The sequence below is a fragment of the Gekko japonicus genome, unplaced genomic scaffold (assembly GCF_001447785.1).
Source record: "Gekko japonicus isolate JY-2015 unplaced genomic scaffold, Gekko_japonicus_V1.1 scaffold561, whole genome shotgun sequence".
Lineage (NCBI taxonomy): Eukaryota > Metazoa > Chordata > Lepidosauria > Squamata > Gekkonidae > Gekko > Gekko japonicus.
In genome coordinates this window covers 95603-114433 of record NW_015162496.1, presented here as the reverse complement: position 1 = coordinate 114433, position 18831 = coordinate 95603, and the positions used below count along the sequence as shown (strand labels likewise).

General features: G+C 52.2%; 1 protein-coding gene across 1 annotated transcript in view; it reads right to left on the bottom strand.

Annotated features, from left to right (window-relative positions):
• The window catches only part of DYSF (dysferlin), a 287816-nt gene that overhangs the window by 235030 nt on the left and 33955 nt on the right, over positions 1–18831 (bottom strand). Inside the window, exon 4 of the mRNA XM_015406074.1 lies at positions 686–791. Within this exon, the coding sequence (XP_015261560.1) occupies positions 686–791 (106 nt within the window). The remainder of the gene's footprint in view (positions 1–685; positions 792–18831) is intronic.

Genomic DNA, 18831 nt, shown 5'->3' with positions numbered 1-18831 from the left:
GTTTATTCAAGGTAGGCTACCAGGGCTCTTTTGGTAGAAAAAGCCCAACAGGAACTTATTAGCATAACAGGCCACACCCAACAGCAGAAACATATTAGCATGTTAGGCCACACCCCTGACAGCACAGCTCATTTGCACATTAGGCCACACCCCCATGTTACCAGAAGTGTGGTCATCCAGCCACACCCACCTTTTGCTTCTTATTCAGTTTACCTTGTTTGTTGTCAAAACCCAGGGCCTTTTTTTGTAGCAGGAACTCCTTTGCGTGTTAGGCCACACACCCCTTATGTAGCTGTTGGGTGTGGCTTATTATGCTAATGAGTTCCTGCTGGGCGTGGCCAACTCGGGAGCCAGCCGGAACTCCGTTCCTGTGCATTCCTGCCCCAAAATAGCCCTGAGTAGGACAGTTACTATATGAAGTATGTTCCTACACAAAGAACTACAAGCAAACACAGGCCCATGTCCCCGAGGCATGCTCAGTCCCTCATCTTCCTCTGCAAGGGCCTTGTTTCAAAGATCCGCATTGAAGCCCAGATCTCATACCCAAGGGAGCCACTGCCGGTTAAAAGGAACGATGCCTCGGGTATCCGAGGGCCATCGCCGACCACAGCAACCAGCCACCAGCCCCGTTTCTTTGGCTGTGGGTCAGCGAGAGACCGGCTGCCCCCCTCCGCGAGGCACTTACCCCGGTGTTCTGCCGCTTGGCATCCAGCAGAGGGGCATTGAAGCTGGCAGCCAGGTGCGGAGAAGCCAGGACGTCTCGAAGGGGCACGCGGGCTTCACCCAGAAACCTAGAAAAAGACCGAGGAGCTGTTACTTCAGGGGACATGAAGTTCGCAAGGGGGCCAACAGCACAATTTGCACAGGTTCAAGATTTAGGGGAGGTCTGGAAATTTGAAATGAAAATTTTAAATCTTTGAAAACGTTCATTTTTTTTTTTTTGAGGATCTCCGAGAACACAAGGGGGCAATTCTCACTGACGCCCCCACTGCCTGTCCAGGGGGTCTCCCCCCAGCCTCAGCATTTGGGGGGCCATTCTGGGCTGCAACAGGAGGAGGAGGCAGGAAAGGTGCGTTTCATTCCTTCTGTCCACAGAAACTACAGCTGAATCCAAGCCCATGATTGAAAACGTCCGTTTTACGGGATACGTCCCACCACCACCAGCATCCACGCACCCGAATCTCAAGTCTTAACATTCCTCAGTAGGCAAAGAGCATCAAACATTAATCAGCCTTCTTCAAGAACCTCGGAGAAGGGCCTGGTAGCCTGGGCCAGAGGCCCTCCCCAACCTCTCCATGTGAAAAGAGCCAGAGTCCAGGAGCACCTTAAAGACTAACACAATTCGTGGCAGGGGAGGAGCTTTGCATGAGTCACTGCAGTCACTTCTTCAGATACAGCTAGAATGGGGGACTCCATCTGACCTATTTATTGGAAAGTGGTGTGATTTCAGATGCCGAATGACATTAGCAGGCATGATTGGATTTAGGTGAGATGTGCAGAGGGGTCATAGGCTTGGAGAAATCAGCATTGGTAATGAGACAGGAAACCTTGGTCTCTATTCAGTCCAGGCGGATGCATTGTCTTCAGCGTCATTATCAATTGCAATGAGCTCCCAGAGGAGATCCGGGCCCTGTGGGACCTTGCACAGTTCCGCAGGGCCTGTAAGACGGATCTCTTCTGCCAGGCGTTTGAGTAGGAGCCGCCACGACTGTAACCATCTGTCTAAGACTACTACTATCTGTCCTAGCCCTTTATTACCAACTTGCCGTGAGCGCTAAAATGGTGGTACTGTGTGGAGCTGTGGCCACTAAGGATACTATCCTGATGACGTCATCTGTTCCCTTGTTAGATATTATGGCGAGCACTTAAGTTGTATTGAATGTTTTTAAATGCAGTTTTAATGTTTTATGTATTGGGCATTGGCCCCATCTGTACGCCGCCCTGAGCCCGTTCGCGGGGAGGGCGGGTTATAAATTCAGCCGCTGATCATGAAGCTCAAGACAATGCATCCACCTGAACTGAACAGAGACCAAGGTTTCCTGTCTCGTTACCAATGCTGATTCTAGCTGTATCTGAAGAAGTGAGGAATGACTCACTAAAGCTCCTTCCCCTGCCACAAATTTTGCTAGTCTGGAAGGTGCTCCTGGACTCCTGCTCTTTTCTGCTGCTACAGACAAACATGGTGACCCATCTTGATCTATCTCTCAATATGAGTGGATCAAGGTGCTGCTTGATTTTGGAACAGGTGACTGCTGAAGCACAAGCCGCTGCCTTGGAAGTCTTTTCTCTACCCATACGTGTGTGTTGCAGACCACATTTGTTCCAAGGCAAGGGAACTGCTTTCTGCACGTGCTCAGGAACACACTCTTTTCTGTACAATTCCTCCTCCACCCCACACTCCAGGGTTAAGCCCAACACTGCAAACGCTGTTCAAGCAGGACATGACCGGGTTTCACGATGATGCCTCTCATCACGCCTGTATCTACAGAGAAAGCCAACCCGCCATGCCACCATTGCAGGCTTTGGGAAATTCCTGGAGATTTGGGAGGTGTGGCCTGGGGGTTGGCTGAAGGGGAGGGATCTCAGCCAGGTACGATGCCCTCTAGAGGATCCAACAGGTATTACCGAAACATCTCTGGGAAATGCCCAAGGGGGCCAAGGACAGCCTTCAGACACTGGGGATTCAGAAATGTACTGCGTCCAAACATGGAGGCTCCATTTACAGCAACTGACTAGACCAGGGGTGGCCAGGCTGTGGCTCGGGAGCCGCATGTGGCTCTTTCACATATATTGTACCGCTCCCAGCAGGGCGGCTGGAGAAGCTAAATATCATCAGCAAACAAAAACCATTGGACAAATAACTATCATTATAAATATCTAGGGTTGCCAAGTCTATCTTCGTCGGGAGTGGGGGGCTCCCGGCCGGTGTCTTGTGCGCGCGCGCCGCATGCACATCACCCGGAAGTGACGGGAGGACGCCAGGCACGCTGAGGGCGGGGCCACGGCCATACAAGGGGAAAACATAGAGTTTTCCCTTGTATGGCCTTGGCCCCGCCCCCAGCGTGCCCGGCATGCCTGCGTCACTTCCGGGTGATGCGCACGTCGGGGTGGAGTTCCGCCCGGGGCCCCATCCGGCGACACCGGGGAACGGGCCTCTGGGGGGGACTTGGGATCCCTATAAATATTTGCTTTTACCCCTTTTGTTATTATTTTTGGCAGGCTCGTTTAATGTTCATAAAAAGCAAATCTGCACGTTTCCCAAGAAAAACACGTAAGATCCGTTCATGTCTCGCGGCTCTCAAACATCTGTTGTTTCTTCTATGCGGCTCTTACGTTAAGCAAGCCTGGCCAGCCCTGGACTAGACACTGATAGCTTGCCTCCCCCCATGGCCCGCTTTAGGACTTTTTAAAGCCACCTCAGCTAACGGACAGCTCTGCAAGTTTGGGCCACGGTGGGAATCTTTGGATGGGCCAGAAGCCTTTCTGCGAGTTCAGGAGCAGGCCAGGGCATCGGATTGGACGGCACCAGTCCCTTCTGGCAATGCTTCTGAGGCACCCTTCCAATGCAACCCCCAACACGCTTCCCTGTCTTACCATACTAGGCCTCAGTGTTCCGGCTAAAATTCTACCTTTCTGTTAGTAGAAATATCGATCTGGAAGGTCTAAATAAACGCTCTTGTTTTATATTACTAACTCTCTAATGCCATACCATTCCACAATAAATGCCGCGACAATTTTTCAACTCGAAGAACGTGTCTGTGTTTGTTTACATCACAGTCACTAATGCTTCCCGTTACATCAGGCAGTATTCCAACATCATAATATTTACACCACCAGTCAGCCGAGGAACAAACCTCTTATCAGTCTCCCACACACTGATTGCTCTCAAGGTTGTGACCCTGGTTTCACAAGCTGGCAGCCATGACAAGAAGAAGAAGAAGAAGAAGAAGAAGAAGAAGAAGAAGAAGAAGAAGAAGAAGAAGAAGAAGAAGAAGAAGAGGAGGAGGAGGAGGAGGAGGAGTTTGGATTTATATCCCGCCCTTCACTCGGACTCTCAGAGCGGCTTACAAACTCCTTTCGAAGAAGAAGAAGAAGAAGAAGAAGAAGAAGAAGAAGAAGAAGAAGAAGAAGAAGAAGAAGAAGAAGAAGAAGAAGAAGAGGAGGAGGAGGAGGAGGAGGAGTTTGGATTTATATCCCGCCCTTCACTCGGACTCTCAGAGCGGCTTACAAACTCCTTTCCCTTCCCTTCCCTTCCCTTCCCCTCCCCATACCCTGAAGTATGCATACACATGAAAGCTTATACCCAGAACAAAACTTTGATGGTCTTAAAGGTGCAAATGGACTCAGACTTCATTCTCTTCTTACAGACAAACACAGCTGCCCACTTGATGTCTGCAATGTTGTGTGTGTGTCCCCCCTCGCAACCCCCCCCCCCCCCATTTCTTACTTGCTGCTTAATGGATTCGGCATGGCCAATACGGGAGTGTGCGTGCCCCGGGAAGGCACGTGGTAAACTAAGTAGAAGAAGAAGAAGAGAAGAGGAGACTGGATTTATACCCCGCCCTTCACTAACCAAGGGAGTCTCGGAGCGGCTTACAAACTCCTTCCCCTTCCCCTCCCCACAACAGGCACCCTTTGAAGTAAATGGGGCTGAGAGAGCTCTGACAGAAACTGCTCTTTTCCAAGAACAGCTCTGACAGAACTGTGGCTTGCCCAGGGTCATCCAGCAGCTGCAAGTGGAGGAGTGAGGAATCAAACCCGGTTCTCTCCGCGCACTTAACCACTACACCAAGTGCATGAGCACGGAGGAACAGGGCAGCACAGACAGTCTTTGCACGCCCAGGCTTATTCTGAAGTTGTGGTGGGCAACGTGTCGAAGGACCACGATGGTTTCTCTAACATCAGGCCTTTAGCTGAAAAAGCAAGCATGTGCTTTGCTTTCCCACTAGCACAGGACAGCCACGGCAGAGTGAATGAACACAGCAAAACAGAGTTCCGAGGCTGATGGTGGTGGCAGCGGCAGGGTAGCTAATTGGGTTGCCAACTCCAGGTTGGTAAATTCCTGGAAATTTGTGGGGGGGGGCTGAAGAGGGCAGGGTTTGGGGAGTGGGGGGACATCAGAGCCCACACTTCCAAGCCTCCATTCTCTCCAGGGGAGCTGCTTTCTGTAGTACGAAGATCTAGTGCAATTCTGGGAAATCTCCAGGCCCCACCTGGAGGCTGGCAACCTTAGCTCATTCTGGGTGTGAGAAAAGGGGTGCGCTATGAGTTTTCTCCTGCTATTTTCCTTTGGCAACTGTTGGAGGATATCAAATAAGGGTCGCGAAATCACTTTGACATCAGAACGACGGGCCAAAATCTGGTCACCCAGTCTATACAACTACAGAATAATTGAGCCCTTCAAAACAATCTTACTTTGTAGAAAAATTGTGTGAATTCTTTGCCTGCATTACAAATGTTGATAACGACATTCGTGCCTTACCTACTAGAGATGCAGATTTTGTATTTTATTAATTTGTTGTTGAGGATGTGCTATTAGTCTGTTTGCACTTATTTATTTTTGTATTCTTACTGTTTAAAAGACTGTTTGAGGCATTTACTGATGATACCATTGTATCTGTTGTAAGTTTTTGTACTAATCAAAATAACATTCAGTACATGCAGATTGCTAACTACCAAACAATTTTGCATCAGTGTTTTAAAAGTCAAGCCCCAACGGGAGTTTCTAGAATTATTAACCCACTTCTCCTTGCGTGAAGTCTTCCAAAAAGGGGGACAGCCTTCTTAATGGTTGTATGGATGCTTTTTGCCAGTCCTACAAAAGACACATTGTGCAGCTAACATTCATGTCTGGTAGTTAGCGATCTGTATGTACTGAATGTTATTGCTTATTGAATGTAATGAATATTTATACCTGACTGGGATGGAATAATGATACACTATGCACTTTACTAAATGATGACCATAAATAGAACACATTAATTTGTTAAACAGCATGATAAAAAGTAGAGACATCACCCTGCCAACCAAAGTCCGCATGGTCAAAGCAATGGTATTCCCAGTAGTCATGTATGGCTGTGAGAGTTGGACCATAAGGAAGGCCGAGCGCCGAAGAATAGATTCTTTTGAACTATGGTGCTGGAGAAGACTCTTGAGAGTCCCTTGGACTGCAAGAAGATCAAATCAGTCCATCCTAAAAGAAATCAACCCTGACTGCTCCCTGGAAGGCCAAAGACTGAAGCTGAAGCTCAAATACTTTGGACACCCAATGAGAAGGGAGCACTCACTGGAGAAGAAGACCCTGATGCTGGGAAAGATTGAAGGTCAAAGAAGACGGGGAGGGCAAAGGATGAGATGGTTAGACAGCGTCATAAATGCAACGAACATGAAGTTGAGCCAACTTCAGAGGACAGCGGAAGACCGGAGGGCCTGGCGTGATCTGGTCCATGGGGTCGCGGAGAGTCGGACTCAACTGTGCGACTGAACAACAACAAGTTTGTTAAAAGGTTTTTGCAGTGTATATTTATTTGTCACTAGACCCACCTGGAGGCTGGCAAGCGGAAAGACAACCTTTATGCCCTAACGCGCCCCGGCTAGTCTTGCCGCCAGCTGCCTGCCTGGAAGCAAATGCCTGCCTGCCATCCATCCACGCTTCCAGCCCGAAAGCCTGTTGACCCCCCACTTTCGGATATAAGGCAGAAGGTTGATAAGAAAGGAAAGGAAATCTGGTTCCTAATCGAGCTCCCCGGGGAGGAGCAGAACTTGCCAAGGAACCAGGGCGGCTCCAGTCGGAGACTGAGAAAGAGTCCAGGGGCTTCATCCAACTTAAAAATAGGAAGGGGGAAAAAATAGCCGCCTTCCGGACACCTTCTTTGCTCTGGAAGCGTCTCCACGCCCCCTGCAACCGGATCCCCTGCTCCGAGGGGCTGCTTCTGGAGAGTCCTTCTTGGAACATTTCCCTTGTCTTTATTTCCCGGCATTGTGTGTGCAGGAGTAACAGTCATCCCTCCCCCCACCCACCCCGCCGCCGCCACCTCCGCCAAGCGCCCATCCTGCCTTTTTAGTTCCTGACCCCACACGCTTTATTAAGTACCCTGACACAGCATCTCCGGGGCCGGGTTATCGACGCACACACAAGGACAGCTTGGCTCCCTGTCAGAGAACACAAGACGACAATGGTGGAAAGTACTGAGACCGACGCATCGTAGAGTGATTTTCAGCTCATGCTTTACTTAGTGATTTCAGAAAATAGGAGATCCAGTCGCTAGCCCGCAGGCTGCTTATATGTCCATTTACAACCACACCCATTACCACACCCGCACTCGTGATAGGCTATATGCAAGGTTTACAACCCTATAGGTTCTTTGTAGAATCCCTACTCGCCGGTTGGTGGGTTTTAGGATCCTAGGGGCTCTATTGTTCCTGGTATCAAAGCTTTGCTAGTATGTCGGGCCACATGGCGGCCCGACCGCGTGTGCGATTCAGCCAGGACACAACAAATACAGAACCTCAAGTCGCAGACTGAGAAACACTGAAATGAATACGCCCACACAAGGGCATACATGTCTACCTGCCCACTTGGACTTGCCCGGAAAACCCCTGCTTTCCTGACTGGACACACCATGCGAAGGTTCCCCCGTCTAAACTGGCTTCTCAGCGCCACTCTAGATGACCACATACCCTCTGGCTGGCAGTTTTTCCCTGGGGCGTCAAGAAGGCCTGTGAACATTCCGTGACTTCACAGCAGCTCAGCCAATGGGTGGGAAATGGCCCTCCGTGGGCAACAGGCAGATCTTCCCCTAGCCCGTGGAATAGGGTTGCCACGGGCTAGGGGGACCCCTGCCAAACCGGGGGGTTTGGCAACCCTACCGTGGCATGCTCCCCTCAGGAAGTCAACGTGGGCAGACCGCAAGGGTCCCACTCAACCAGACGGTCTGCACTGCAGAGAACAGGAGAGCTGAAACCACGGCACCCAGTGCTCAATGTCAGAGGGGACGAGATCGGCCCTAAGTTTTCTGTGCACAAGATTCTGCATTCAGATGTCATGATTTTCCTACGCTCGAGTGCTTTTTTCCACCGGGTGCTGTTACTTGCACATCCTGTCCAGAGGAAACAGGGAAACGAAGAACATATTTGAGGCCTACATTTGGGAGCAGATGACTAAGCCCTCTAGGGGTTACCAGCTCTGGGTTGGGAAACTCCCGGAGATTTGGGGGTGGAGCCTGGAAAGCGCAGGGCTTCCCCAGGTGGCTAGCTGGCCGCCGGGGGGAAAAGCCCCAAAAAAGCGAGGTACCCCTGCCAAACTGGGGGGGTTGGCAACCCTACCGTGGCATGCTCCCCTCAGGAAGTCAACATGGGCAGACCGCAATGGTTCCACTCAACCAGACGGTCTGCACTGCAGAGAACAGGAGAGCTGAAACCACGGCACCCAGTTCTCAATGTCAGAGGGGACGAGATCGGCCCTAAATTTTCTGTGCACAAGATTCTACATTCAGATGTCATGATTTTCCTACGCTCGAGTGCTTTTTTCCACAGGGTGCTGATACTTGCACATCCTGTCCAGAGGAAACAGGGAAACGAAGAACATATTTGAGGCCTACATTTGGGAGCAGATGACTAAGCCCTCTAGGGGTTACCAGCTCTGGGTTGGGAAACTCCCGGAGATTTGGGGGTGGAGCCTGGAAAGCGCAGGGCTTCCCCAGGTGGCTAGCTGGCCGCCGGGGGGAAAAGCCCCAAAAAAGCGAGGTACCCCTGCCAAACTGGGGGGGTTGGCAACCCTACCGTGGCATGCTCCCCTCAGGAAGTCAACGTGGGCAGACCGCAAGGGTCCCACTCAACCAGACGGTCTGCACTGCAGAGAACAGGAGAGCTGAAACCACGGCACCCAGTGCTCAATGTCAGAGGGGACGAGATCGGCCCTAAGTTTTCTGTGCACAAGATTCTGCATTCAGATGTCATGATTTTCCTATGCCCTTCACTCAGAGTCTCAGAGCGGCTTACAAACTCCTTCCCCTCCCCACAACAGACACCCTGTGAGGTAGTCGGGGCTGAGAGAGCTCTTGACAGAACTGCTCTTGAGAGAACAGCTCTGAGAGAACTGTGACTGGCCCAAGGTCACACCAGCAGCTGCACATGGAGGAGGAGTGGGGAATCAAACCCAGTTCTCCCAGATTACAGTCCTCTGCTCTTTAACCACTATGCCAAACGTCTGCTGAGGGATTTACCCACTCGCATCTGATTCTGTGTGCGCATATGGAGCATGTGTGTGCTAGTCACAACGCACCCCAGCACATGAGCACATGGCAAAACCAAACAAACATCATGACTCACATACAACAAAACTACCTCTTTCCCATTTAAAAAGCGCTTTCCATGTTGGGTTAGAAGCAGCAGCTCTGATCAGTGGCTGACAATTACGTCACAGCCTCATAGGTAAAGGTAAAGGTTCCCCTTGCTCGAAAGCCAGTCGAATCCGACTCTAGGGTTGCGGTGCTCATCTCCGTTTCAAAGCCGAAGAGCCAGCGCTGTCCGAAGACGTTTCCGTGGTCATGTGGCCGGCATGACTAAACACCAAGGCGCACGGAACGCTGTTACCTTCCCACCGAAGTGGTACCTATTTATCTACTTGCAATTTCTTGCTTTCGAACTGCTAGGTTGGCAGGAGCTGGAATTAGAGACAGGAGCTCACCCCGTCTTGCGGCACCCGGGTCTTGAACTGCTGAACTACTGACCTTCCACAGCCTGCAGTTCAGCGTCTTAACCACTTGAGCCACCGCAGCTCATACCAAGGCAATATTCTGCAGACACTCTTGCTACGGCCATTGATACTCCTTCCCCGTTCAGTCACTGCATTTGGTGTAACCCAGCCTCTCAAGGACAACAGTAGGATCGCCAAAATTAGGATTTCAAAATGCCAGGCCAGTCAGTGGAGCAGGACTGATCCAGCACATAGCGTCATCGTGGGATGGAATTTAGTGGTGGAGGCTCTGGGGTGGATCGGGTGGAAAAGCATAAGGACATCAGAAAAGCCCTGTTGGATCAGACAACAGGGCACAGCATCCTGTCTCACACTGTAGGCCAACCAGTCCTCTGGAAGGCCAACAACAGGGCATAGAGGCCAAGGCTTTTCCCTGGTAAGAACCTCAGAAGAGCCCTGCTGGATCAGACCAATAGTCCATCTAGTCTAGCTTCCCGTCTCACACAGTGGCCAAGCAGTTCCTCTGAGAAGAACATCAGAACAGCCCTGCTGGATCAGACCAGTGGTCCAGCCTCCTGTCTCACACAGTGGCTAACCAGCTCCTCTTCAGGGCTAACAACAGGGCACAGAGGCCAAGGCCTTCATAAGAACTTCAGAAGACACCTGCTGGATCAGACGGGAGGTCCATCTAGTCCAGCATCCTGTCTTACTCAGTGGCCAACCAGTTCCTCCGGATGGCCAACAACAGGGCATAGAGGCCAAGGCCTTCATAAGAACCTCAGAAGAGCCCTGCTGGATCAGACCAGTGAGGGTCCATCTAGTTCGGCCTCCTGTCTCACACGGGGGCCAACCAGTTCCTCTGGAGGGCCAACAACAGGGCAGAGAATCCTGGCTCCGGGATTCAGAAACTTGATGCCTCTGAATGTGGAGGTTCCCCAAGTAAATCAAAGCCATATCAAATCAAAATGTGGGGCAATGGGGGGGGGGGTTAGCCTGCAGCCAGCCATCTCAGACTTCTTCGTTTGGCGTAGTGGTTAAGTGCGCAGACTCTAATCTGGGAGAGCTGGGTTTGATTCCCCACTCCTCCACTTGCACCTGGCTGGATGACCTTGGGCAAGCCGTAGTTCTGACAAGAGCTGTCCTTGAAAAAGAGCCGTTTCTGTCGGAGCTCTCTCAGCCCCACCTACCTGACAGGGTGCCTGTTGTGGGGAGGGGAAGGGAAAGGAGACCGTAAGCCGCTCTGAGACACCTTTGGGGAGTGAAGGGCCATGGGGTATAAATCCCATCTCTTCTTCTTCTACTACCTCACAGGGTGTCTGTTGTGGGGAGGGGAAGGGAAAGGAGACCGTAAGCCGCTCTGAGACACCTTTGGGGAGTGAAGGGCCATGGGGTATAAATCCCATCTCTTCTTCTTCTACTACCTCACAGGGTGTCTGTTGTGGGGAGGGGAAGGGAAAGGAGACCGTAAGCCGCTCTGAGACACCTTTGGGGAGTGAAGGGCCATGGGGTATAAATCCCATCTCTTCTTCTTCTACTACCTCACAGGGTGTCTGTTGTGGGGAGGGGAAGGGAAAGGAGACCGTAAGCCGCTCTGAGACACCTTTGGGGAGTGAAGGGCCATGGGGTATAAATCCCATCTCTTCTTCTTCTACTACCTCACAGGGTGTCTGTTGTGGGGAGGGGAAGGGAAAGGAGACCGTAAGCCGCTCTGAGACACCTTTGGGGAGTGAAGGGCCATGGGGTATAAATCCAATCTCTTCTTCTTCTTCTCTTCTTTATGAAACAAAATGGCTCACGCCAAACCCGAAGCAATAAAGGGGGGGACGGACACAATGAAACTCTGCTGGCTCTGTTCTTGAGCTGCGACTGGCTTCTTTTCAGCCAGGCCTCCCTCCCCTTCAGAACTCCCCCCACCCCACCCGAAGGCTCTGGATTCTCTCTTGCTGAATCAGCCGTTGCTATTCCTGGAGATCCTGCCCAGAGGCAGCTATTCTCAGGCAGCCCCCCCTCCTCCTCCCAGCCTCCCCCTCCCCCGCTGAGCAGCTGCTCCACATGGCTGGGCGCCCCCTTCCCCCCCCCCCAACAAAAAGCGCAATGCACTTTCTGAGCGATCGGCGGCCCAACAACCGCGTAAAGTTTGCCCCTTTCGCAGGCTCTGGCTCCGCTCCCTGCTCGGCTGCAGAGCGGGAAGTCCCCCGGCTGGTGGCGGGGCTGCTCACACTAACTCAGCTTAGAGGGAACACTGCCCCCCACCCCCCACCCCCGGGCTCTTAATTTGCACTGGGAACCCACTTGGAAGGGGAGCCTTCTCGGAGATACTGAGAGCTGCCATTTTGGCCTCTTGGCTGGCACCAGTGGGGTGGGGACTCCCGCAGGCCCCCAAAACTGCTGACCACCCAATACGGCTGGATCCACTGCTGGCCCCACTGCTGGACCTCCTGATGGCCCCTGGGATTTCTGGCCACTGTGTGACACAAGAGTGTTGGACTGGATGGGCTTTGGCCTGATCCAACATTGGCTTCTCTTATGTTCTTATGTACTGTTCCTGAAATGGCTGTCTTCCCTACAAGCTTCCCCCCACAATCTCCCACCAGAAATCTCTGGCGCAGTCTTCACACAACCATTGCACAAACAGATCTCAAAACAAGAAGGAGGAGGAGGAAGAGATTGGAGTTATATCCCACCCTTCACTCGGAGTCTCAGAGCGGTTTCCAAACTCCTTCCCCTTCCCCTCCCCACAACAGACACCCTGGGAGGTAAGTGGGGCTGAGAGACCTCTGAGAGAAGTGCTCTTGAGAGAACAGCTCTTATCAGAACTACGGCTTGCCCAAGGTCATCCAGCAGCTGCGAGTGGAGGAGTGGGGAATCAAACCTGGTTCTCCCAGATTAGAGTCCACACACTGGACCACTACACTAAACTGAAGCCACCGGGAAGGAAGACCCATCCCCCTTGATCTCAAAATGTTTTGAGGGCTGCCAACTCTACCCTGGGAAATTCCTGGAGATTTGGGGTTGGAATGTGGGGAGGGTGGGTTCTGAGGAGAGGATGCTGTCAGTGGGCCACAATGCCACGGAGTCCACCCTCCAAAGCTTCCATTTTCTCCAGGGGAACTGAGCTCTGTGGCCTGCAGATCAGTTGTGACACCAGGAGATCTCCAGGCCCCATCTGGAGGTTGGCATCTGATGCTGCCCATGGCTCAGCAGGGGTCAGGGCGAGTGCTGTGCCCAGTTTCAAAAAGCAAAATGTGACTGGTAGTGTGGGGGTGGTATCCTCTTGACCCAAGTGTCTAAAAGGGATGCAGGCTGGTACAGCGGCCATTTTCATCCATGCATTATAGACACCTGAAGCTGACTTATCCTGCATCAAACCCTCATTCCATCAAGATCAGTATTCCATCAAGGTCAGTACTCATCCCCTTTTAAAGCCACTGTCCAGGGTCTCAGGCGGAGGTCTTTCACAGCACCTCCCACCTAATCTTTTAAACTGGAGATGCCGGGGATTGAACCGGGGACCTTCTGCGTGCCAAGCAGATGCTCTGCCACTGAGCCACAACCCCTCTTTACAGCTCTCCAGGGTCTCAGGTCTTTCCCATCACCCACTACCTGGTCCTTTTTAACCGGAGATGCTGGGGATTGAACCGGGGACCTTCTGCGTGCCAAGCAGAGGCTCTGCCACTGAGCCACAACCCCTCTTTACAGCTCTTCAGGGTCTCAGGTCTTTCCCATCACCTCCTGCCTGGTCCTTTTAACTGGAGATGCCGAGGATTGAACCTGGGACCTTCTGCATGCCAAGCAGGGGCTCTACCACTGAGTCACGGCCCCTCTTTGCAGCTCTCCAGGGTCTCCCTCTTCAAAGTTTCTGCCCTGCTCGTGGCAATGTCACAAGAAGGGATGGCACTTTATAGGCATTGACTTGAGTGGGTGAACGTAAGAACCTAAGAGAAGCCAATGTTGGATCAGGCCAATGGCCCATCCAGTCCAACACTCTGTGTCACACAGGGTCCAAAAATACCAGTGCCGTCAGGAGGTCCACCAGTGGGGCCAGGACACCAGGAGCCCTCCCACTGTTGCCCCCCCCCAAGCACCAAGAATACAGAGCATCCCTTGCCCCAGAGTCCCTATCTATTAAAGTAAAGATAAAGGTCCCCTTGCTCGAAAGCCAGTCTAATCCGACTCTAGGGTTCCGGTGCTCATCTCCGTTTCAAAGCCGAAGAACCAGCGCTTTCCGAAGACGTTTCCGTGGTCATGTGGCCGACATGACTAAACACCAAGGCGCATGGAACGCTGTTACCTTCGCACCGAAGTGGTACCTATTTATCTACTTGCAATTTCTAGCCACTGATGGACCTCTGCTCCAGATGCTTATCTAATTCCCTTTTGAAGCCGTCCATGATTGCAGCCGCCGCCACCTCCTGTGGCAGTGAATTCCATGTGTTGATCACTCTTTGGGTGAAGAAGGACTTCCTCTTATCCGTTCTAACCCGACTGCTCAGCAATTTCATGGAGTGCCCACAAGGAGTTCTTGTATGGTGAGAAAGGGAGAAAAGGACTTCTTTCTCTACCTGCTCTATCCCATGCATGATCTCATAAACCTCTGACAGTGTGTCCATTTGTTGGGGAGGGGCCCTGGATCCATGGCAGAGCCTCTGCTTGGCATGCAGAAGGTCCCAGCTTCAATCCTCTGCACCTCCTCTTAAAAGTATCTGACAGCACATGACGTGCCAGACCTTGACCTGAGACCCTGGAGAGCGGCTGCCAGTCTCAGTAGACAAGACTGACCTCAAAGGACCCCTAGTCTGATTCAGCCCAAGGCTTCATTGGCACAACCCATTCATCACCTGGCTGTGTGTGGAATGGATCACTTCAGGGAAGACTCTGGGCTTCTGCAGATTTGACCACAGGCCTTGCCTTTGGGCCGCCAGGGGACCCAAGACGCCCGACGTGGGTTGCAGTAGTCACAGAGAGCGATGCCAGCCAAGGTTGTTCCCCCCCCCCTCCGCTCACCGTGTGCTGGGGAGGAAGCCGCCTGTGGCGTGCATCCTGCAGCCGACACCCTCCGATTCCGCAGGAAACCAACCAAAGCAGGACTCTGAGGCTGACCGGACTCACCAAGCCCAGCGGGAGAGAGTGAACTCCGGAAAAGCCGGGCCTGAGCCGAGGACAGCCTCTCTGCAGTATGTTAGTCTGCTGCTAAAGGTAAAGGTTGCCCTTGCTCGGAAGCCGGTCGAATTCGACTCTAGGGGGCAGTGCTCATCTCCATTCCCAAACCGAAGAGCCAGCGCTGTCCGAAAACATTTCCATGGTCATGTGGCCGGCATGACTAAACACCAAGGCACACAGAGCGCTGTTACCTTCCCACCTTCTTGCTTTCGAACTGCTAGGTTGGCAGGAGCCGGGGCAAGAGACGGGAGCTCACTCCGTCACGCAGCACTGGGGTCTCAAGATGCCAAACTACAGACCTTCTGGTCTGCAGCTCAGCATCTTAACCTCTGAACCACCACAGCCATAAATGTAACATCCAAATGCCGGCAATAAGAACATAAGAACATAAGAGACGCCAATGTTGGATCAGGCCAAAGTCCCATCCAGTCCAACACTCTGTGTCACACAGTGGCCAGAAATACCAGGGGCCATCAGGAGGACCAGCAGTGGGGCCAGGACTCCAGAAGCCCTCCCACTGTTGACCCCCCCCCCCGAGCACCAAGAAGACAGAGCATCCCTTGCCCCAGAGCCCCTATCTATACCTTGTGGCTAATAGCCACTGATGGACCTCTGCTCCATATGCCTATCTAATTCCCTTTTGCATTGTGCAGAGTGTTGGACTAGATGACCCTGGAGGTCCCTTCCATCTCTATGATTTTATGAATGCATGGAGCACTGGGGTTGGTGAGTGAAAGGAGTCGGGCAGAGCCCCTAGTATATTAATAAATACCGATACCGTGCCTTTCCCATAGTTCAGAGCAGCTCAGAAAAGCCCTGGAAAATAGAATAGATTTGCAGTGTTTCTTAAACACCTATAGAGACGTACCCCCAAGTGGGCTTACCTATTTACAATACCCTTCCTGATAATCCCCAGCATAGCATTGGCCTTTTTTATTGCAGTCACACACTGTCTCGACATTTTCAGTGATTTATCTACTACAACTCCAAGATCTCTCTCTTGATCAGTCTCTGCCAGTTCAGACCCCATCAATGTGTATTTATATTTAGGATTTTTGGCTCCAATGTGCATCACCTTGCACTTGGCCACATTGAACCCCATTTGCCATGTTGACGCCCACTTGCCCATCCTTGACAGATCCCTTTGGAGTGCCTCACAATCCTCACTCGTTTTCACCACCCTGAACAACTTCGTATTATCCGCAAATTTAGCCACTTCACTGCTTACTCCCAACTCCAAATCATTAATGAACAAGTTAAAAAGCAGTGGACCCTGCGGTACCCCACTGCTTACCACCCTCCACTGAGAAAATTGCCCATTTATACTCACTCTCTGTTTTCTATTAATTAGCCAGTTTTTGATCCATAAAAAGTCCATCCGTGGCTATTAGCCACAAGGTATAGATAGGGGCTCTGGAGCAAGTGATGCTCTGTATTCTTGGTGCATGGGGGGTCAACAGTGGGAGGGCTTCTAATGTCCTGGCCCCACTGGTGGACCTCCTGATGGCCCCTGGTATTTCTGGCCACAGTGTGACACAGAGTGTTGGACTGGATGGGCCACTGGCCTGATCCAACACTGGCGTCTCTTATGTTCTTATGTTCTTATGCCTGCATGTCCAGATTGCCATGGCAGAAACACTCAGATCTTAAAATGCCAGCCTCGTCAGGAAAGCATCGAAGCCAGGAGATCTCCACCAGCAGCAGCCTAGGCAAAGCCTCAAGGAACTCTTATGTTCTTATGTTCTTATGCCTGCATGTCCAGATTGCCATGGCAGAAACACTCAGATCTTAAAATGCCAGCCTCGTCAGGAAAGCATCGAAGCCAGGAGATCTCCACCAGCAGCAGCCTAGGCAAAGCCTCAAGGAACCACAACGAAGATGAAGACGGAGGAGGAGGAAGAGATTGGATTTATACCCCGCCCTTCACTAGCCAAAGGAGTCTCAGAGCGGTTTACAATCTCCTTTCCCTTCCCCTCCCCACAACAGGCACCCTGTGAGATAGGTGGGGTTCAGAGAGCTCTGAGAGAACTTGTGACTGACCCAAGGTCCCACCAGCAGCTGCATGTGGAGGAGCGGGGAATCAAACCCAGTCCTCCCAGATTAATGTCTGCTGTCCTAACCACCGTACCAAACTGGCTCTCCAAGGGGCTCCGATCCTGTGCTGAAGGCGGCAGCCGCCCGGCGCCACCCACAATCAGGTTCACTTTCTCTCCCTTTCCTAGAATTGTGTCCACGTCTCTCAACAAGATAAAGATCCCTTTCAGCCGCCTCCTCCACTGCCAGCCCTACGCACTCTGCAGAGCACCAGAAATGACAGGCATTTCCCAGCTCCTCTTGTGAAGAATGCCTGAAACACACACAGACACACAGAGGCCAAGAGCGGGAGGCTTGCTGTGGGCGTGGGCCTGGCACCGCTGCAAAGGTCGCATTTGGTGCCAGGGAAATGGGCCTGCAGGGGAGGGGCTGCAGCTCAGAGGAACACCCGTGGGCTTGCGGGCAGAAGGTCCCGGGTCTGGTCTCCAGGTAGAAGGACCAGGCAGGAAGTGATGGGAAAGACCTTGGAGAGTTACTGCCAATCTGAGAAGACAATAGCGACCTTGATGGATCGATGGTCTGGTGGGGTATAAATCTGATCAATAAAATTAAATGAAATAAAAATTGTAGGAGAGGGGCTGTGGCTCAGCGGTAGAGCATCTGTTTGGCAGGCAGAAGGTCCCAGGTTCAATCCCCGGCATCTCCAGTTAAAAAAGACCAGGCAGTAGGGGATGGGAAGACCTCTGCTTGAGACCCTGGAGAGATGTAAAGAGGGGCTGTGGCTCAGTGGAAGTGCATCTGCTTGGCATGCAGAAGGTCCCCGGTTCAATCCCCGGCATCTCCAGTTAAAAAAGACCAGGCAGTAGGGGATGGGAAGACCTCTGCTTGAGACCCTGGAGAGATGTAAAGAGGGGCTGTGGCTCAGTGGAAGTGCATCTGCTTGGCATGCAGAAGGTCCCCGGTTCAATCCCCGGCATCTCCAGTTAAAAAAGACCAGGCAGTAGGGGGTGGGAAAGATGTCTGCCTGAGACCCTGGAGAGCTGTAAAGAGGGGCTGTGGCTCAGTGGAAGAGCATCTGCTTGTCATACAGAAGGTTCAATCCCCAGCCTCCCCAGTCAAAAGGACTAGGGAGGAGGTGATTTTAAAGACCTCCGCCTGAGGCCCTAGAGAACTGCAAAGAGGGGCTGTGGCTCAGTGGCAGAGCCTCTGCTTGGCATGCAGAAGGTCCCAGGTTCAATCCCCGGCCTCTCCAATCAAAAGGACCAGGCAGGAGGTGATGGGAAAGACCTCTGCCTGAGACCCTGGAGAGCTGTAAAGAGGGGCCGTGGCTCAGTGGGAGAGCCTCTGCCTTGGCACGCAGGAGGTCCTAGGTTCAATCCCCAGCCTCTCCAGTCAAAAGGACCAGGCAGGAGGTAATGTGAAAGACCTCCGCCTGAGACCTTGGAAAGCCACTGCCAGTCCACATAATGACCTCGATGGACCAATGGTATGGAATCTGTATAAGGCAGCTTCATGTGCTCATGTAGAGTTTGTAGCTCAATGGGAGAGCATGCAGAAGGTCCCTGGTTCAATCCCCGGCATCTCCTCTTAAAAGGATCTGGCAGCAGGTGATGGGAAAGACCTCAGCCTGGGACCCTGGTGAACTTCTGCCAGTCTGAGTAGACAATACTGACTTTGATGAACTGAGAGTCTGATTCAGTAGAAGGCAGATTCCTGTGTTCATGTAGAGCCCGTTTAGTGTAGTGGAGGAGCGTGGACTCTAATCCGGGAGAACCGGGTTTGCGTCCCCACTGCTGCTGGCGTGACCTTGGGTCAGTCACAGTTCTCTCAGAGCTGTTTTCTCAGGAGCAGTCCTCGAAAGAACTCTCTCAGCCCCACCTACCTCACAGGGTGTCTGCTGTGGGGTGGGGAGGGGAAGGGAAGGGAAGGGAAAGGGAAAG